Raw genomic sequence first — 22,540 nt, 5'->3', positions numbered from 1 at the left:
GGTCCAACCCTCTTTGTACTGGCTGTAAACAATGCCCACTGATTGCTTTTGAAAAGCCAATCTGCACCTGAATCAATGCCACCATTATGCATTTGGTTAGTGTGGGCAGAGACTAGAGGGTTACAAGACCTCAATAGTTGCCAGTTTTTAGAGGTATGATGTTGTGCATATGGCCAGCAGAAATAGCCTAGAGGCAGCAGCTCAATGTTAATCCTCATTGCGGGATTGCATGGGTGTCCAGATATCACACTGTACCAATGATTTCCTGCTTAATGATTTTCAATTGCTCCTTTTCATCTTCTTAGTGTCTACATTTCCCTGCCTCTTCTCTTTCAATTTTCCCTCTCTAAATTGCTTGTACATAAATGATGTGCGTGGTTAAATAGGACATTGGAAAGAGTGCACCATTATATCTGCAATGCTCTGTTTATACCAAAATCAACGAGGACATTTTAAAAAGTGATAGATGGAAGTATCCGAAAAAAGTTATGGCTAACGTAATGGTACAACTGGGCAAACATGCCATTTAGGGAGATTTACTGAGCACAAATGTGACTATCACAAAAGACTAAGACAATATAACTGTCAGTCTACTACGTGGCTAGGAGAGGAAGCTGGAACTTCCAATGCCAAAAGAAAAGGCAGGCCCATGGGGAAACACTTGCCAAGTAGGGGTATGAACGTTCTGAATTTCCACAACTCCCCCCATCAACTGCACCTCATAAGTCTTAGTGTTGAAGAATATCCCGCCACTTCCATCGTGCAATGAAGAGGATTTTGATGATTAAAAAACAAAGCAAATACAACAAATCCATGCATTGGCTAGATTCACAAGTGGGGAGGCTTACAGTCCGGAATCAAAATGGTCAGGAGAACGCCCTGGATTGGTCCAGGGATAAAAGAAAAAGAGACTGTTGATTGTGTGATCATAAGTTTAAAAAAATCATACACTAGTGGTATTTCTTTTTAATTCTCTTGATTTGTCCCGTTTTTGTCATCCCAAGAGTTGTTTTCAGGCAGTTCCGCATGGTTATTTTTACAGGCCTTCAGTATTAGCAAAAGTTAGATTGGTGCAAGTAAAACACAGAGTTGCACATTGTTCACAGCCCCAGCTCATAACAGTTTTGAATGCTTATCCGCCATGGAAGTTCTGAATTGACACCACTACAATATGTTTGCTGACCCTGGGTTAGAGGCTACAGAACAAGTACATGGGGGGCACAACTCAGCACCACACTAGGAGACAACGAGAGTACCCGCGCCCCCAGAGATTTAGTTCTTCACCCTACCAGGGCCCAGGAATGATTTTTTTAGAACTCAAATAAGGGGACAATTGGAAGAAATCATAGATCCTCCTGTGCAAATGAGCACAGGGAAAGTAAAGCTCCTCTCTTGGAACTTGGCGGGCATCAATACGAAGATCAATTGCGAGGATTGGGGGACTTCATAGATGGTTTTGATATTTGTCTTTTACAAGAGACCTGGGCTACAACTGGTTTTACAAAGTAGAGTTTTTAAATTGCAGTATTAAATGATCTCCTTTGCCAATGGGTCGTCCAGCAGGGGGTCCAATTATCTGGATTAGTACTAAATTGCAATGATCCATACAAATATTGGCTGCAAAATCCAGGTCCGTCTGGGCTGTTAAATTATGAAAAGTCAGGGGGAAATAAACTGCCCTTGAAATTAACATCTGTAACAGATTCCCCACACAGCACCAGGAGTCTCCAACTGTAACAGCATTGGATGATTTCCTTGAAAAGGACAGAGCTATGACTTTCTACTAATTGCTGGGGTCTTAAACACAACTTATAAACCCTCAGACCTGCTGGCAGATGTGATAGGGGAGGAGGATGAGGAGTGGGGAATCCCAGGGTTGTGGCCCCCTGGCCCAGCTAGAAACACAAATGTCACCTTCCAATTTCCCACATTTACACTCAAACACTGTTTACGAGCCTGCAATAGGCGCTCCAATTCAGACAGGTTTCTAAAACATACATTCAAGAGGGACAATTGTTGTTCTAGAATTTACTATATTCTATTGGATTTATCTTCTTGGCAATTCCTGAGAGACATGGAGATAATTGTATGAGGAGACAGCGATCACAATGCCTTGGCTTTAGAACTGGATCATAAGCTTCTCCTTTCTGACAGTAAATTAGTGAGTGAGTTTGCTTATCCAATTCTCACTAGTAATAACAGAAGAAGGATCAAATGGCCCCAGATTGAAGGTAATCAAGATACTATCGCCCAGATATATAAGAAAGTAATTAAAACACTTATAGACATGAGCATAGTTAGTTGATGAAATCAAAGACTTCTTTTATAAGAAAATGAAGCATCCACTGAACAATAATAAGAGAGGAGGGTTTAATGAGTTCTGTAAGGCAGCAAGGAAAGAACGAATGGGGAGCTATTAAGATGGGGCACCAATCAACTGTGGTAAAAAAAGGTATCATTATAAAAGGAAACAAAATCTAGCAAAAAGAGAATGGGAAGAAGGATATTGGAGTGATTTAACTTCAGAGGCCGAAAGCAAGGATAACAAGCTGTTCTGGCACACTGTGGCTAAGAGTGACAAGAGACCGGTAATAGATGAAGACTTTCATATTCAACCGATGTCATGGGTAAACCATTTTAGTACACTATGCCAGTGAGACTCAAATTTACCCGGATATCGATAGCTTATTAAGCATAAACATAAATATTGACTTCAGGGACACTGAACCCATTTATTTTAGCCTGGAGGAAATCAGGCTAGCCCTCGCTGCGCTACAGAAGGAAAGACCCTGGTTTAGACAAAATCCCTGGGGATCTTTACCACTCTGAAGTGAAGCTATGGAGTGTCATTCTTAATCGCAGTGTTAATGCTATCTTAAGTGGTGCACAGGTCCCCGACTCTTGGCTAGGGGCAGAGGTGGTCCCTGTGTATAAAAAGGAAGACAAAAACAACCCCACTAATTACAGGCCGATTGACCTGATCGATATCTCAGAAAAATTGTTTTGCAAGTACCTGCTGCGGAGATTACGTTTGGATTAATGAAAATGAGATCCTCTCGCCCCTTCAGGCTGGTTTTAGAGGGAACACTGGGACAATCGACCAGCTATTTAGATTTTTAAGAATTCTATGGAAGTACGTGATGATCAAAAAGGAACACATATAGGTTATATTTGTGGACTTAGAGTCTCTATACGATTGTAATGGGAACCCTCTTAAGATAGCCGCTAGCCCAGTTGCGTCTTTAATGTTTGCAGATGTCACACTAATTGTCTCTTGAACATCCATGGGGTTACACAAAGTATTTAACAAGTTCTCAGTGGTATGTAATGATCTTGGTCTTGAAGTTAATATCAACAATACAAATGTATGCCATTTAATCTCTGTCAATCTTTTAAGGGTAGGGTGAAGCTGGGAAACTCTATGCTAGATCAAGTATATGGTTTTGTCTATCTAGGGGTTTGATATGCCAGTACAAAGCATGGCCCTCACAAATTTCCAATTCCCAGCTCACCCTTCAGCATGTCATATCTGCCCCGTCTAAAAAACTGAAAGCAAGTAAATATAGGCGAGTTAACCCAGTTATCAACATGTATTGGGCAAAGGGGGTTAGTGCTGCTTTATACGGCGCTGAGATCTGGGGTTACCAGAATGTAGGCCCCACAGATAATATCCTTATGAGATCTTTACTGGGCTTACCACGCAGTGTACCCCTAACCCCTATTCGGTTGGACCTTGGTCTCTATATTATAGACCCCAAGCCTATTGGTCACGTGTCTGGTATAATAATACACCACTCCCTAAGAGAGACAGTAAAAGGAGTATTCCCTGGTTAAAACTTGTTAAACCTTGACTATAGATCCTTGTCATGAGTGGCTGTGGACGAACCCAACCTGCATTAATAAAAATACTTTGATGTCTCTTAAACTGAGATACTGGCACTACATATATGCCCAATGGCTGATCCTGAACACTGTGGGGGATTTAACTGGCAGGTTTTGGGATTTTAAAGACAACCTGTATTGCGAGGAGTTTTTGAATCAGATTGAAACCCAAGCAAAATCCCTATACTTACAATTGAGTTACAGCATCTTGACACGTAATGTCTTTTGATGTAGATGGAATGGCCAAAACATCTCACCCCTATGCCCATTTTGTCCAGATAGCCATGAAACAGAAGAGCATTTTTAAGTTTTTTGTCCTAGATATGCAGCGAATAGGAGATCTTGATTAGTTCCTATTTGTCGCATTTTGTCTGTAAGACAAATGTGGCCCACCATTAGGATATTCAGAAGTGACACTCCTGGATGGTTGATTTTTCCTCTAGCAAGATACTAGTTACATGCATGGTGCTATCGATGCAAGGGCAGGATAAGTAAAAAATTATACCCTTCTGACTGATGTTGCCCACGGAGTGGTTGGGGCCTTAAAATGAGTTATAATGATGGGGTTCTTTTCATTTATTGGATCAAAGTTAAACCTCTTAAAAAACTGTGTATGTGATACAATGTGATTGGTTTTATTGTGTACATAATGTGTACTAGTTAATCTTGTCTCTTACAAGGATTGTTTTTATGCAATGCTATTAGTGTCAGTAGGATTCTCCATTTTAAAAATTGTATTGATTTTTAATATTGTTATTATAGTATGTATGTCGCTAAAACTAAATTGTACTTTTGTGGTTGCATTATGAACCGAATAAATATTACTACTACTACTACTATAACCATCAGTCATTCCAGGTGCATTTCATTCCACTATTTCTAGCTTAACTGAGTCATTACCAACCAACTTTCATTGGTGTCAGGGCCAGCTAGTTTGCGCGGTAATATCCCTTTATGGTCGAACAAAAATGAGAACTGATAATAAACGGAAGACAAGTTTCAGATCTTCATCACATAATCTAAACATATGAGTACATGAAGAGGATATGTCAATCAAATTCGGAACACATTTATGGAAATCTGAAATAATTTCCGTTAGCATAAACTGAAGCCATCTTGGTTATGGCATCCATTTTGTTAGCTATGTAATTCTTCCGTCTTCACTGTTGCTTGCTCTTCTATTCTGCTTGTGTCATCAGCTTTAGTTAACTCCTTCTGTTCTGAGCCAGAGCAATGCATGTGCTGAGAAAAGGCCTGTAGCTGCTAAAATGCACCTTGTTAAAGATAAAACGGTCAATCATTTGTGCTGTTGTAAGCAGTTCTGTTGTCCCTCCCGCTTTGCTGACTAAGTGATTACCCATCTGACCATGTCTGGCTGTAACTATTCCTGTGTAGGCTTGTACCTTCCATTTGTAACTACATGCTTACTCTGCAACAAACTCTATATAGGCACCATGGTCTGTGTATTCAATGTACTACCTCAGGCAGCACTTGAGAGTGCTGTGTGGACGTAGTCCCACTCATGAGTGACTAATAAACTTGTTATTTGAATTCCAGCTTTAGTGCCAATCTCTATTTTGTCGGTCTATGGACCCGCGGACAGAGAAGGGTGACCCCTGCACCGGTGTGTCCATTAAAAGGCACATTTCCACAGTTGGCGCCCGAAACATGGGGCCTCATCGAGGACGCGGTCATCCAAAGGAGTGGTCTTGACGGAATAGTGGAATATTTCTGAGGAGACGTCCTGCATGAGGAGACCCTTGTCTTTGCATCCAAAGTGATTTTTCCGGTTTTCTCGATTTGACCCTCCAGGTGTTGGCCGGTCCCGACTGAGGTATCCTTTGGCGTTATATTTGCAGTGACCATTAGGTCGACCAAGAGATTGGCAGTTGGAGGTTGGAGACTCTTGTTTGGTAAGGTTGCTGAAGCGGCACTCGTTTGCTTGGCCAAGATTCTGGTTTTGTTTGTTTGATTTATTTTTTGCAAAAGATAAAGGCAGGTAATGTGGAGAGTTTTCTCTACTTTTGAATATTTTGGAAAAGCAATATTTTACAAATATTTGGTAGCATGCCTGTTTTCAGCACACTCCGTAGGTTGTGTTGCTGTCTTGGTGGTACCAAAACGAATTTAGAAAGAAGTCAGCCGGCTCCCCCAGAGGGGACACCTAATAGACATATATTTATTAAATACGGTATTTCTTCCATAATGTATAGTACACTGGAACAAATATACAAAAAAGCATCCTGATTTACGATGGTCTGTGAATGGGTCATTTGACTTTAAAAAGATTCAATATGTAGAGCAGTGTTTATTCAAGAGAAAAAGTCAACAAGATATGTTTGATTGTGTACGAATGTGGGAGAAAGAAGTACAAGAGAGAGTGAGGAAAGAAGAAGCTATAGCAGAAAAAGAACTGCAAAAAACGATATATCAAAAAGCATTGGAATTAAAAAAATAAAGAGATGAAGGCAATAAAAGAAAAAGAGGAAAGGGAGCGTCGTTTAGAGGTAACTGACCAGTTCCCTATTAGGCGCCCCATCTATCCCATACTTAATAAACCTCAGCATGATTCCATCTTATTAGATCGACCCCGCCCCTGTATATGTTTCCCTCTGCCCCTGAGAATGATCTTTCCGACGAAGAACATCTTTCTTCGGACGATAAAGACTTAGATAAGCAAGGTGGGCGGCAGACATGCTCTACTTGGATTAGTGACGAAATAGCCAATATCAGATCCACTGCTTGCAAAGAAGATTGTGGGACTACTTCTGCTTCAGACCTTGTAGCGCTGGTTCAGCAGTGGAAAGATTTAGAGCAGTTATATTTTGCAGAGAAGTTCGCTTGGGAAGTAAAACTTAATTTTAGAAACCTTTCTACAAGCTTAGAGTCCACTGTTATAAATTCTGATTATAAACAATTAAGTGTTCAAAACACCTGATCTAATTAGGCGAGTGCTTAAATTACGAGATGACACATTTCGCTTAAAAGTGGAGAAAAAAGCAGCTGGTAAAACTAAAACTGTACAAAGGTGCCCAACCCTCAGAACAGATAGTAGAAGCTCCAGAAACAGATAATGGATTTAGTAGTACTGATTTTAATGTACGAACAATGCGCGAAGCTGCGCCTTTGTATGTTCCTCCGAAGGGTATGGGAACAGATGAAGATAAAGCTTCAGATGATGCAAAAGGATTTTTTATTTATAATTGGGTTTATACTCCTTGGAGTAGAGCGAATGCTATGGCTCTTAAAGCCGCTTTGCCATATCCGCGGATAAATCCTGCCGCTTTCTATGAGGAAGTGGAAGGAGCCATTAGCTCCTGCACTATGACTTATTTTGCCCCCTGATATGTGGAGAACGATTCAGAAAATAGATGATGATGTAGCATATGGCGATACTTGGGTACGTTTAGAAGAAATAGATGCGGCCAGGGAGCCTGCGCAGAGACCCCAGCAGGAGATTTTAGATCTTCCCAAAGCTATTGTGACTAAGTTGAAAACTCGTATTCCCCCTAAGAAAATAGATTGGACTATGTTAGAGTCCTGTAAACAGAAACCGGATGAGTTTGTTTCAGATTTCTTTACACGATTTGAAGAGACATTCCATGACTTTAGTGGGCAATCATTAACAGATGACACGGTTAAGCATTTGTTCGTTGACAAAATTGTCGCCAACATGTTGCCAGAAATAGCTAATCGCCTTAAGGCCAGTGAGAGTTTGTGGACTACGTCTTCCCCAGTCTCCCTTTTGACTATGGCCCAGTACTATGAGCGTCAGGAATTGGAAGCAAAATGCAGGGAGGATAAGAAGGTTGAGGATTAAAAGACGAAAGTTATGTTGGCTCAAGTATATGGTCCACCATTCAGAGGTAGTGGTAGAGGCGGACGTGCAGTATATATGCCTGGAGTACCCCCTTTCTCTCGATCAACTTTGTCTTCTGATCAATGTGCTTACTGTAAAGAAATTGGACATTGGCGTTCTGAATGCCCCCTTTTGCGAGGTCAGCAGTATCAGCGGGGTAGGGGAACTATGAGAGGACGCCCAGGAAATTTTGGGAACAGAGGCGGCACTGGAACTTGTCCTAGATTTGAGGCAGTTGAGCACGGACCAAATTACTCTAATATCTTTGATAGACAAAACCAATATCAAATGTCTGACTTTTCTGCTGACGGTCTTGCAGATTCTGATTACACATAGGAATGCCTAGGTTGGGGTAAGGAACCGGTTGAGGTCCCAGTAGATCAGAAAGGTCCTTATGTTGATGCAAATGTCTTGGGCTCTACTGATCGGTTTCTGGTTGATACAAGAGCTACTCATAGTGCTCGGTCTAAAAAATTGGTTCCTAGGGCTCCCCTGTCTGGCGCAATGATAACATCGATAGGATTCGATGGGACACCTATATCTAGCCCACTGTCAAAGCCACTTGCATTTAGTCTGGATAAATTCACTGCAGCATGTCCATTTTTGCTCTCCCCTACCACGCCAGAAAACATTGTGGGTATTGATATGCTCAAATATTTTCATGCTACAATACGTTGTTCCCCAGAAGGTGTGCGTGTTATCTTAAATGATAACTATCCAATGGTTGAGAGGTCTTGTCTCATTAAAGAGTTTATCGCTCTGGCATCCTTACCTAGTACTTTGTGGGCTAAATCAGATACCAATGTGGGTCAAATGGTTATTCCACCAGTGCATATTCAAGTGAAGGAAGGTGCTTCATTGCCTCGATTACCTCAATATAAAATATCTCTGGAAGGCAAAGAAGCATTAACACACATTGTTCAGGATTTGATCAAGGTGGGGGTTGTGGAAGAAGTTCCTTATAACATTTGTAATAGCCTTATTCTTCCTATTTTGAAAAGAGCCACTGATACTAAAATTTACAGATTCATTATTGATTTACAAGAGGTTAACAAAATTGTGGTGCCCCAATACCCGGTAGTCTCTGACATTACGACACTTCTTACTATGGTTCCTCTTACTGCTAATACATTTAGTGTAATTGATTTAAAGAACGCATTTTTTTCAATACCTATTCACCCTGACAGACGTTATTTGTTTGGCTTCACTTTGAATAATAGATCATTCAGATTCTGTAGAGCTCCACAAGGGTATACAGAGAGTCCTAGCATTTATAGCCAGGCACTGAAAAGGCAGCTTGATTCCTTTCCTGTACCAAAAGGGGTGGCTCTTATTCAATATGTTGACATCTTGTTGGCGGCCGATACCCCTGAACAGTGTGAAGAAGGAACACTGTTATCATTCCTTGCCTCTCATCATCATAAAGTCTCTCGGAAGAAATTGCAGTTTTGTAGACAGCAGGTTACCTATTTAGGTCACCTCCTGTCTAAGGAGGGACGTGCACTCACACCAGATCGCATTCAGACTATTTTAGATACTCCAGTGCCCCATACTCAGAAGGACGTCTGTGCATGGATTGGCCTTACTTCCTTCTGTAGGCAGTGGATCCCTAGCTTTTCGTACATTATTAAACCCTTGTTGGTCCTTTTGACTAAAGACACTCCGATGCTTCTCCCATGGAATACTGAATGCCAGAATGCCTTCTTACAGCTACGTCAAGCCCTTTGTTCTGCACCAGTATTAGGAACTCCAGACTACACTAAGACTTTCACACTCTACGTACACGAGAGGGAAAGTTGTGCCCTCTTGGTTTTAACACAGACACACGATGATAAACAACGTCCTTGTACATATTTTTCAGCTGTCCTTGATCCAGTTGCTCACGCGCTGCCTGGTTGTTTCCTAGCAGTGGCGGCAGGGGACGTGTCCATAAGTCAGAGTGAGGGAATAGTCTTGTCACATAGTTTGTTTGTGTTCGTACCCCATTCAGTTGATGCCTTGTTAAATCAAATGAAAACACAGCTTCTGACTAGTGTTCGCTTGACAGGATATGAATTGACACTTTTGGCCCCTCATATCACGTTGAAAAGATATTTGACTTTGAATCCTGCTACATTATTGCCACTTCCAGCTACTCAGTCTCAGTCACAAGAGTTACTGACTGTATATCCCTGAAGAACAAACAAAAGGTCGTGTTGACCTGCAATATACGCCTATTTCTAATGTTGATGGAGAACTATAGGTTGATGGTTCTTGCCTGAAGTTGCCTGATGGCACTACATCTGCTGCTTATGCGATTACAACACTTCAGACAATAGTTGAGACAGCTCGTATCCCACAGAAGTAAGCTCAGGCAGCAGAATTGATAGCACTGACAAGAGCATGTGAGATTAGTACAGATTTGCTTGTTAACATTTACACTGATAGCCAATACGCCTTCAGCGTGGCGCATAACTTCGAGAAACTTTGGAAAGAAAGAGGCTTCCCTACTTCACATGGGACACGGATAATGGATGGGGAATTAGTCCATGACCTTCTTACGGCTTTGACCCTATCCTAAGAAAGTAGCAATTATTAAGTGTAGTGCACACAAGAAAGTGACTGATAAAATAGGAGCAGGCAATGCCTTTGCGGATTAAACAGCTCGTGAGACTGCAATGTAGCGGAGTATCACATCTATGTATGTAGTTAAGTCACAGGCTGAGAGTTGGCATGATGTCAGGCAAGAGGGGCTGGACAAGCAACAATCTGCTTCTGTTGACTAATTAGACCAATGGTCCAAGGAGGGAACATTGGATAATGAGGGCTGTTGGAGGAATAAAGAAATGACAAAATGGAAGTTACCCACAGCCTATTTACACCCTTTGATTCACATGGCACATGGGCCGGCACATGTTGGAGCATCCTCAATAGCAAAGCAACTTATGCAAGTTTGGGATCACCCAGAGATTGCCGGCATGACTAAAAAGATAGTCCAGTCCTGTCCGATTTGTCTTCAGTATAATCCTGGAGAGGGAACATGAACTCCAACAAGAGGGTTTGCAATACCTACTGCACGTTTTGAGGTCTTGCAAATTGGATTACATCCAGCTTGAGCGTTGTAACAACCTGAAGTATGTCTTGGTAGTGGTTTGTACCATCAGTAAATGGGTGGAGGCATACGCTACAAAAGATAATACAGCTCTTACTACAGCAAAGGTGCTCCTAAAGGAGATTTTTCCCCGATTCGGCACTTGTCGAATTTTGTGGCGTGACAACGGACCCCATTTTTTTGGGCAAGTTGTTGAGTATCTCGTGAAAGGAATGGCAACTAAGCAGAAGTTTCATGCTGCTTTTCACCCACAATCAGCGGGGCTAGTGGAGCAATATAACTCCACTCTGAAATTGAAATTAGCTAAGATACAAGCCTCCAAGTCATTGAAATGGCCTGATGCGCTGCCTCTAGCATTGGTATCCATTAGATCGATACCACATACACGATCTGGCCTCACACCGTATGAGGTGGTTTTTGGAAGGCCAATGAACATTTGGAGGATTCCTAAGCCACGCCCTATACATGATGTACCCTATGTATTGATGAATGACTGTTTGTCTCAGTTGACTGACAGTTTGTCTATTTATCAACAGGTTCGGGAGACTCTTCCAAACAGGTCACAAGGTGAGGGCCACTGCTTGCGCCCTGGGGATTACGTGGTAATAAAGTCCTTTCAGAGAACCAGCTCCCTAGCACCGAGGTGGCGAGGACCAGAGCAGGTACTATTGGCTACGAGGACTGCAGTTCGAGTGACGAACCGGAAAAACTGGGTCCATGCAACACACTGTCGAAAAGTGTTGCAAGACCTAGTGAGCCCAGCTGCGTTGGCAGATCACAGCGATATCCTGGTCACCGAGAAAGGACAAGCCACGTCACCTGAAGGATCTGAGGACGTCTTCCCAGACCACACGATTCCTGGTACATTCCGATATCAGCTGCGACCAAGGAAGAAAGACACTTCGTTGCTGAAAAAGACTGTTTGAGGCACTGTCCTGGGTGGTTAAAGACTGACTTCAAAGGGGGGTAGCCTATTAGTGACTACTCGTCTCAATGTTAGTGAGGAAATCAACGCCTGCCTAGGACCTTAGGGCACCATCTGCTTTGGTGTTTGATGACGGAATGAATATGCTTGAGAAGAAGAAACCGGCTGCAGCGAGAATCTGTAATAAACAAACTATGTTTGCTACAGGACTCACTTTGACTGTTGTTGTCGTTGCTACAATAACTTGGGTTGTAGAGGAAGTAGCTCCTGTCCGAAATCTATTGACTGCTACTACTCCTGTCCCATTGAACAACACTAATTCACTCTACCTTATCATGAACGAAAGCACAGAATGTCCTACCTCAATAACACTTTCATTCAGATGCTGAACCATACACACAATGCTACGAACATTACCAACTGCTGGGTATGTGGAATGATGCCAGCTCATCAGAAAAAGGGAGGAACACCTTTTATTCCTTTGCCGTATTCACATAATGGCTCCTGCAGAGCCTGGTTTGCACTATTGTGGGCTTCTCATATCACTAATATTACTAACTTTGATGTAAGAAGACTTAACGCTCAGTTGAATAAAATCTGTTACCCTGATGAGGAAGGAGATCCACAAGGTAAAGGAACTGTATGGGAAATGGAGGAGTATCGTCGAGGAAATTCCTCCACACCCTATGTTTTCCCCAACACTCGAACCATCAAGGATAATGGACCTCCTGTTATCGCCGTTACTAGAGCTCGAGCGGATCTCTGTGTGAGCAGTATTGGCAATATCCCTGTGGGAAAAAGTGACTGTACTAAAGTGTTAAATATTACTGGAATGAACAATAGCAGTTTTTTGTCTTCACACAACACCTATTTCATTTGCGGAAGTAAAGGTTATCATCTACCTATTGGGTGGTCAGGAAGTTGCTACGTATCCTTTTTGCTTCCACCTGTGTTCTTGGCACCTGCATCCCATCATAAAGACTATAAACTGTTTAATGACATTTCCAAAAATAGATTTAAGAGTACAATAAATAATGATAAGGTGGATCAAACTGATACTGCACTACAGCAGTATATTGACTTTAATTTGGGACTACTATTCTTTGTTGGAGCGGCCCTAAACAGTCGAAAGATCAGGCGCTTGACATAAGTTGTAGAGGCTATAACCAATCAGACAGCAATGGCGCATGGTAACATCACAGAGGAACTTCAAATTGTGAGAATTGTGGCCCTCCAAAACAGGAAGGTTCTTGATGTCATCCTCGCAGACCGTGGTGGTACATGTCGCAACATCGGAGTAGCTGCTGCGTTTATATCCCTGACCACGCCCCTTCTGTTTTTGATGCAATTTCCAAAATGCCCAAAATAGCCACTGAAATCCACCAGGAATCAGGGACATGGACTTTGACTGGATGGCTATGGAACATGTTTACTGTATGTGTCTAGAAACTTTTATCAGCCCTATGTATCATTTTTGCAATTCTTTTTACTTGTTGCCTATGTATTCAGTGCGGCCCAATGCTTTGTTCCCATTGTGTTTCTACTTGTACCTCTTGTATACCGACTGAACAAAATTTCAAACATTTAAATGCCCGACTAGCAAGTGATCAAGAAATTAATGAAATGATGCAGATTGACGTTAATTATATTTTTCGTATTCCTTCAAAAGCTTAGGAAGAGGTCTTCAGCATATGCTAAAAGGGTCGTCTGTGGAAATCTGAAATAATTTCCGTTAGCATAAGCTGAAGCCATCTTGGTTGTGGCATCCGTTTTGTTAGCTATGTAATTCTTTCGTCTTCATTGTTGCTTGCTCTTCTATTCTGCTAGTGTCATCAGATTTAGTTAACTTTGCTGACTAAGTGATTACCCATCTGCCCATATCTGGCTGTAACTATTCCTGTGTAGGCTTGTGCATTCTATTTGTAACTACGTGCTTACTCTGCAAAAACTCTCTTAATAAGCACCATGGTCTGTGTATTCAATGTACTACCTCAAGCAGCACTTGAGAGTGCTGTGTGGACATAGTCCCACTCAGGAGTGATTAATAGACTTGTTATTTGAATTCCAGCTTCAGTGCCAATCTCTATTTTGTTGGTCTACGGACCCGTGGACAGAGAAGGGTGACCCTTGCACCGGTGAGCCCATTAAAAGGCACATTTCCACATATTCATCTAGGGCTTTACACAGGAGTAGATCCCAGGATATGTTTTTTTACTTCTAGAATAACATCCATTTATTCTTTGCATGGTGCCCAGTCCACCGACGCATTTGGGAACCACAATGGAGAGTCTGCACAAGAACAAATAAACCTGTCAAATAAATGCCTCACCAAAACCAATATGTAAAGTCTCAAGACACAAATTAGATAAAAAAAGATTTATTTGCCAGTAACATGGCATTGTCACTTAAGCATACAACTTAAAAAAGGGCTACCATCTGACTTGAACTTGTAATGATTCACCCCTTTCAAATAATGTCTAGATACAGTGCAAGAAGAAGTCTGAAAATATCTCCCATTGCCATAAAAACACACACAAACATACATACACTGAAAAGCTACTATACATGTGAAACCATTCAAATCAGGCAACTATCATGGTGTGTGCCAGATCATAACATGCTTCCTTCTTATGGCAAAAAGCCAGTTCCTGTATTTACATCCCTTGCCTGGTTAGAGCTTTCACATACACCTCACAAAAGGTCTGCCTTGAATATGTCCGATATGGCTCTCCTTTAAACCTCGAGATACAAATAAGTGTTCTTCTCTGCTGTCCTGGAAACCAAACTGGAATACGGAAAAATCCACGGAGGAGCGCACCCTTCAACATCGATGAAGACTTGTGTTGAGAATCAAAAGGCTTCTCACCAAGCTTTGAACAGCCTAGTCCACAGGTAGCACAAGTTCATTTTGCTCTGGTGCAGCCACTTTAAGTCAGAGGCCCAAATGCTGTTCCGTGCAGGAGTTTAAAGTCATTCAAGAAGGCTCTTAGCTGGACAGAAGGTCATGCTGCAGATCGCCGGCGGATCATGAATACCCCCCGCTGGAGCTGACCTAGATAGATTCTCATTTTGGTACTATCACTGGTTTTCCGAACCCATATCTGTAGAAAATACAAAACAGTGTCAACAAAGAAATGGTGATCACTATGAAGGATACAACATATGAGCAATGGTTAACAATTCAGAAGGACCTCAAGACCTGGCTCTTCGAATGAACCACAGTGCCCAGTCGGACCTGCAAACCCCGCTCCCCCATGCCCTCTCCCAAGCGCCTCGAGAGCGTCACAGGCGAGTAGCCGCGCTCAACAAGAGATTGATTGATTCATTAATTGACAGATTGTTATTTAGGTACCAAATCCTTTACTTTTAGATGCCAAATTGCTCCAAAAGCCTTTTTTAATCAGCAAGAGTGCCAACTGCACACAGTCAACAGCAAATGCATTTAAATACAGTGGCAGTCGCTTATAAATCCCAATCAAATGGGAACTCAAATTATGAGTAGGTATTGATAAGAAATTGAACTTTACTCAAAGCTGCAACTGATTATGTGAAACAAACAGTCCGAGGTTTGGGAGTGCAAATGCAATTGTGTAAACATGAAGTGTTAACAACCATAAAGTTGACTTCACTTACAAAAGTCTGCTCTTGTCAAAGCACACACAGAAGTGCCTATTTGCCAAAGTAGGGGGAAAACAAAAAGAAGGAAAAAAACACATTCCACATATTGGAAAGGGTTAAAGACAGCATGAAATTGTAACGGTTACTTGCCTATAACATTATTTGTTACATGATAGGTATTATATCCAGGTACACATGCTTGTGGAATATGTCCCATCATGACAAATGAAGATCAACAAACATTTTAAACACAAATCCTCAGCTCCACAATGATGCCAACAGCCTCTGTGGAATCCACAAAACGTTAGTACCATCTAACAGGGGCGGCTCCTCCGCTATGGCGGAGGAGCGTCGCCCCACTGCTTTTAAGCATTGCACTGCAAAGGGAACATAAAATGATAATAACCTTCAGCTATTATTAGGTCGAGCCTGACGCAGCGCGCATGCGTTGCTCTGCAAGACTTCTTGTGGTGGGCTAGCGAAAAGAAGCCCCGCCCACTCTCCACCCATATTTGCCATTGGCTTGTGTCATTGTCTGTCCTAAATGCTGGCTTCTGATTCGAAAATAGGCTTGTTAGTCCCTCCGTAGTACCGCATCCTCTTCATTTGTCATCTCCCATGGCGACTGGCCCCTTTACTTCAATTGTAACACGGTACGTGTTATTTAGACTGTGCGCACCATTTTCTTTCTTCAGTTTCTCTTACTGCAGGCACGCCTGCAGTAAGAGAAACTGAAGAAATGGTGTAAATGACAATGCCAATAGCTTAAACTCGTGTAAATGTGATACCTATTGCATTGCAAATGCTTTCGGTTTCCTGTAGCTTTGTAGGTGAGCAGGTGGGCGGGGCTGCTCTGCTCTCGGAGCAGGGCAGGGGCGGAGTAGTTTGCCCACACCTAAGTGCACAGCGATTGTTTGGTCAGCCCTCTCGGGCTGCTTAATCCAGTCATGCGCACTTTCCCCGTTCTCCATGCAGGCTGCATTACAGCCTGATTTGAGAACAAGCCCAGCTCCCATTCAATGGTCGAGCTTCGAACCAGGAAGCTCAAAACCAATCACACTGCTACACTGTGTTGTGATTGGTCAGGGTAGCCTTTTCTGTGCTTCCTGTGCTTTGGAGAGCAGGAGCAGGGACGTGGGACTGGTGCGGCAAGGTAAGTGTTTCTTTTATTTATATTGTTTTTTTGTTTTTTTACTGTTAACTCCTCTCATGACCCCACCCCGCCACCCGCAAACCATGCCAGCCGCCACTGCTGTCTAATATCTCTTTTTTAAGATGCACACTAAGAGAAAAATAACTATAAAGAGCAAGCAATCGCACAAATGGCAGCTAGGTATTCTTGAACTGTGCCAAAAAGGAGGTCTGAAGTCACTAGAGATAGCTCAAACTGACAGGATAGCACGTGTTGTCAGGCAACCAACACAACCTTCATAAAATCACATAAGAGTGAATTCCTCAAGATGGCCTTTGATTTAATTTCCAGGCATGTAAGTTGGGAAACTTCAGGACCGATCTTGAATGCAACGGACGATTACTTTCTATCACAGTAGATAAAGCGGGGTTCAAGAAGCCCTGGGTTTCAAGGTCCCCTCATCGAAACAGGCACAATGAGGCTCACACAAGTGTACTGACTGATCTTATTTACTTTACTAATGGGATATACTGTGTAAACGTGTTGTGTTGCCTCAGCATGCTAGGGCACAGTCTCAACTGGATCAAGCAAAAGATGCTTCACTTTCTACTTCCGACATACTTCAAGCAGCAAAATAAGTAGACATAACCTGCTGAGGGAGTCCATTTTCACGTTCAGTTCAATTCCTTTGACTGCAGCCAGAGACACTGGAAAAATATGATTGTGTGGCTGCTGCATTTTCACATAAATATTAATTTGCTGTACTCGACCCATAATCCATCATCTGTTAATTTGCAGATTTTCACAAAACAAAAAGATATTTCTACCTCAAACATATCAAAAGTAATTATTACTGCACACATGCCAAACGTTAATTGGCCACCTCTTGATTGCTGTCATCAGCCATTTAAAGCCGTGACAATGCTACCTGCATTAGAGTAAAACTCTCCAGTTGATGGTGCTTGAAGGCAAGGGAGGTAGAGGTTTTTCTAAAACAGGAAAAAAATTGTTTAAATAATAAAAGTTATTTTAAATAGGGCACCCTCACTTGATCGCCCCCACATTACAGTCAATTCATTACGGTGATGACTACATCATCTGCTACTGCATTGACACAGGTAGATACAAGAGGAAAATCATTTTGAGGTAATGTGGAGAAAAAAATAAGGTGAACCTAAAAAAATAAGGATAACTTGTTTTACCAGAAAATAAAAAAAAAGGGAGTTTGTGTGTCTCTGCGGTAATATAATCTTGAACTTCTAAGGGTTATGCACAAGTTAATTAAAAGGGTGAATTTTAATGCCATCTCAATATTATTTATAATTATCATATTACAATGATTTTAATATGTTTATTTGCACTGTGTAATATCTGAAAACAAGGAATACAATTACACTAAAGCATAAAGTAATGTATTTACTTGAATAAAATTAATATGAGATAGTGTTCTTTCAGGGGTCTAATGTTTTCCAAAATTATATAAATACAGTATTACAAGAAAAAAACAAGAGTAAGGGCCAGATGCACAACCCTACTTTGCATGCGCTAACGGGTTTGCGACCTGTTTGCGCATGCAAAATGGCCCAGGTCCATGTACAATTCCTAAATAGCGAGTCGTCATTTAATGGCGACTCGCTATTTAGGAATTGAGAGTTGTAATTAGGGTCGTTCCCTTCCTAATTGCGTCCGCAAATCAATGTACAAATGTTTTGTGACCGCAACTGAAGTCGCAAAACACTCGCAAATTACCACCCTCTTCAAGACACTGGTAATGCAGTCGCGATTTGGAAGGGGTCCCTTTGTGACTGTCTCTAAAAATAATTTTTAAGGGCAGGCAGTGGTCCCATGGACCACTACCTGCCCTTAAAAAATTTAACAAAATTGTTTCATTTTTATTTATTTTTTATGCATTCCGTTTTCCTTTAAGGAAAACGGGCTGCATTTTATTTTTTTAAAACTGCTTTATTTAAAAGCAGTCCCAGACATGGTGGTTTGCTGAGCCCAGCAGGACACCATACCTGGGAGAGCCTGTCATTCCCAATGGGATCGCAAATTGCAAGAGGCTCATTGGTATTAATGAGACTCGCAATTTGCGACCCCATTGGGAATCGCAAACAGTGTTAAACACACTGTTGTACATGGCAAATTGCACCAATCAAATTGCGACTCGCAAGTGAGTCGCAATATGCGAGGAACAATTATGCCGGTCGTACATCTGGCCCTAAGATGATTATCCAAACTAAAAACAACCCATTGGAAGCTCTCAAAACGCTAAACGGTTTAAGTGCAGTGGTGAGAGAAAATAAACTTGCAAAGACAAAGCTGGAGACACAGAAACAGGCACTCTGACCTAAGAGAGACCTACACCACAACACTAGAACCCACTGCCAAATTCTACTCCAATGACAAGGTCCCCCCAAACCAGCATTAAGTAAAGAAACTCTACAACGAGGGGTCAGAGTCACTGCTGCTCAGCCGAGCTCAGGCGAAGACAACCAGAGCAGAGTTAACATTATATGGCTTCAGTAAACTTTCTGAAACTGGAGGCAGCAAAAAGATGTCGGGGGTACTGGGCAGAATACTGCCATGGATTGCTTAAAAGCAAACATGATGAATTAAACTAAGCTAGGGCTGTACCAGGGTATCAGCTAGAAAGGCGGCATGCCGGGTTCATCTAGGATAATCTCTTTTTTAACAAATGACTACTGAAAATTTGCATTGATCATCGGAAAAATCATTGAACATTGTGACAGTACTTGTAAATGTAGGAAGGAGACATACAGATACTGTTCTAACAAATGCAACTAGTAATCTTGAGCTGTGTAATACACACACAAAAATTCAAAAGGAAGAGGGGCATGTGTCGAAATGATTTCAAGTCAGAAATGCGTTCAGATGGTGAGATCAGCCCAGCACATAACCGCTCCACTGTCCCTCAACACTGTGAAATTCCCTCCTCCCTCCTTGAAACATGATAGGTAAAATAAGACTCATGGGGTATATGCTTGCCACTACTATAATTCAACCACCTTGTAAAAGCAGTGTGAGAGTGCGCACATTTCTAGATGAGATGCAGTATTGTTCCCTATTAGGCCAGGGAACCATGCTGGTACATTTGGTAAACTTGTTGTGGTCATTACACTGCCACTGCTTTAACAGCATGCACATATACTATGCAATAAACTAATGCAGAAAGCCCATGACCAATCAGCCAGAACACCACAAGTCTAAAAGCAAAGAGAATGCTAAAAACCTCTTTGGATCACCTCAGGCTGTATCAGTCAAGATGATTAACACACACGATCTACTGGTGTCAAGGCAGGGCTTAACAAAAAAGAACAAATCAGCAAACTTACACTAGATTAACATACTGGATTAACTTAATGAAGTTACTAGTCCCACAAGTCCTACTACCTCTTCATTGGTATCTTACATGTACAATACGCATGCAATTTTCAAATTGCCAATTGCAATGTTGCTCAGTCAGAAAGGTTCAAGATGCTAGTGACACGACTGAATGTCTCAATTCTTTCACTCAGTCATGACTGATTCTTCCACCAGATAACCGACCCTTTAGATGTGATTCCTTTTCATCATTCCTTATCTTTCAGAAACGTTGGTCTGACATGATTGAATATGAGAGTCTCAATACATTTTGTCTCAGAGACCCTCAACAACACATTCACGTAAACATTCGGTTGGAGAGATGCATGCCGAAGCAAGGTGCAGGACGGTTTAAAGTCAAGCTTAAACCAGTGTCCTACATTTCTCCACACCAGGATGCAAATGAAATGCATGTTTAAGTTATAGGCCTAAAGACCATAGCTATAACCACGTTTCATCTGGAGCAAAGTGTGCTCACTAATAACACAATAGCCAGAAAGTATAAGGCCTCCATATATATTTATTTGGTCCTGAAGAAGGCCATACACCTGTAGGGGCTGTTCCAGGCCTAAACATGTCGACCCGACCACTAGGTGTCGTGAATCATACACTAAACACTGCTTTATTTTTAGACTTATCCCTTTCCTACTCCATTCCTCCAATAAAGGTTCACCTATAGGAAAGAAGATAATTTTATTCCACTCACCACTGTCAACATCCAGACAGTCTCCCTTCTGGTGAAGGTTTTGCTGTCACTTGTAGAACGGGTCACTAATGTGACGAGACCCGATGATGACGCTATCCACCAAACCACACTAAGTGGAGATTATATACACCGCAGCCTGTGAACGTGTGGTTGAGGGTCTGAGACAAAAAGTTCAGAGACTCTGGTATTCAGACTTATGTGGTTCATTCTCCCCCTTTCTAATAGACCAGTACCTCTTGGAAGCTGAATGAACCTCTGCTTCTTCTTCCCTCCACTTTTTCGATCTGCACTACAACTGAATATGAACCAGCATCATCAGCTTTTCATGTAACTGATGCGACAATGGCCCTACAGCTTTATATGTGATCTTAATATGCGACTTCCTTGTCACTTTCAAAGGTAATTGGGTATATGATTGACTCTGCTCCAAGTCTGCCTATGTTTCATAGATGATCCGGACATGTGAATGAGGTGCTGCAAAGGTGCCCCATTTCTTATGAAAGTTTGGCTTTTTAGCCAGTAGCACTTTACCTTTGCTACCATGAACGTACATATGTACATTTTACTTTGATTATATGTGAGGTTTGCAAAGTCTGAGAAGTTGGAGTGCTGCTGGCATGGCTGCCTGTGGGTGTTACACCTGACTAAGGGTCACGCAACTGTAATGTGACTGACTGCTCCTACCCTAACCAACCTTTCAAAGGCCAATATGGAGGAGTGGTTCAACATTAAATAAAACACGACTGACGTAACATTATTTATAAGACAAGTAGGCATAATTAAACACATGCAACATATGAAAATGTCAATTTGAGCATTGCATTTTCAAGCTGATCAATTTCGTAATAACAAATTGAAACACATGCGGCACACACGATCCGAATCAGGTCAACGGCAGCAGGCTTTCAAAAGGTTTCAGGGCTCAAAAGAAGCTGGTCCTCAAAGATTCCAGGCCAGGTCAATTTATGAAAGCCCAAAGTGGCACATGCAAAGAATTTCTCCCTTAGATTAAGCCAAGTAGGGGTCAAAGAATCTAAAACATAAATTTAGTAGGAGCCAAGGCAGCATGCAAGCATTTTTTTGTAAGTCCCGAGTTCTAAAATGTATAATCAAACTAACAGTACTAGAGACCTATCTGAAATATGGGTTTTGGAACAGATGGCAAAAACCACATCATCCACACTCAATGAAAAATGTTACAGCAGCATAACCGTGGGACATGGATTAAACAGCATTATTGTTTCAACATGACCATCTGAGGTTCCTCAGTAAGCATTAAATTGCAGTGGTCTGCCACTAACTGCTTACTTGAACACCAGAATGAGCATTGGTCATGTTATGCTATTTTTATTTATAAGGTGCACTAACACTCATAAGGTTACTTGTAGCTCAGAATTGGCAACCTGAAACAGGCGTAGCGCTAGGCAGCAAAAATGAACTGAGACTTTAATGATTTAATTTGAATTCTATCTAACCCTTATTGGTTACTCCAGGTGGTTTTAATGAATTCTATGTGAACATGGTTCTTGCATCGATTGATCGACAATATTTGAATGCGAGGTTACCATTAAGAATAGACTTTCGAATTTGAAAGTTGACACTTTTTTCCTTTTAACTTTTAGCAATTTTAATGTGACTCGCCCCATATATATACACATTATTTAATTCATCCCTCTGGTTATTCTATGTAGTTTTTATGTAAATGATATTAATCCATATTTATATACATCATTAAATATTCATAACATGAGATTGCCTCGATGACTAACCCTGCCTAATCTGAATATTTATAATGTTTCTCTATATTGTTATTTGTGTGTGAATTCATCGTTTAGTTTTCATTTCTTCGCTTGTTTCTTTTATGGTTGCAAAAAAAACAAAATAAAGAATATTTGACTGACTGAATGGAGGCTATAATATTGGAAAAATGCATATTTCAAGAG

General features: G+C 41.5%; 1 protein-coding gene across 2 annotated transcripts in view; it reads right to left on the bottom strand.

Annotated features, from left to right (window-relative positions):
• Positions 1-14,118: 14,118 nt before the first annotated feature.
• Positions 14,119-22,540, bottom strand: part of SUDS3 (SIN3A corepressor complex component SDS3) — a 229,333-nt gene continuing 220,911 nt past the window's right edge. For both annotated transcript variants that reach the window (XM_085633334.1, XM_085633335.1), the window contains exon 13: positions 14,119-14,858. In XM_085633334.1, coding sequence (XP_085489460.1) covers positions 14,760-14,858 — 99 coding nt within the window. In that variant the 3' untranslated portion in view covers positions 14,119-14,759. The remainder of the gene's footprint in view (positions 14,859-22,540) is intronic.

Source organism: Triturus cristatus, chromosome 11, assembly GCF_964204655.1.
Source record: "Triturus cristatus chromosome 11, aTriCri1.1, whole genome shotgun sequence".
In the NCBI taxonomy this organism is placed as follows: domain Eukaryota; kingdom Metazoa; phylum Chordata; class Amphibia; order Caudata; family Salamandridae; genus Triturus; species Triturus cristatus.
The sequence above is the reverse complement of the archived record's forward strand: the minus strand, read 5'-3'. Positions and strand labels throughout refer to the sequence as shown.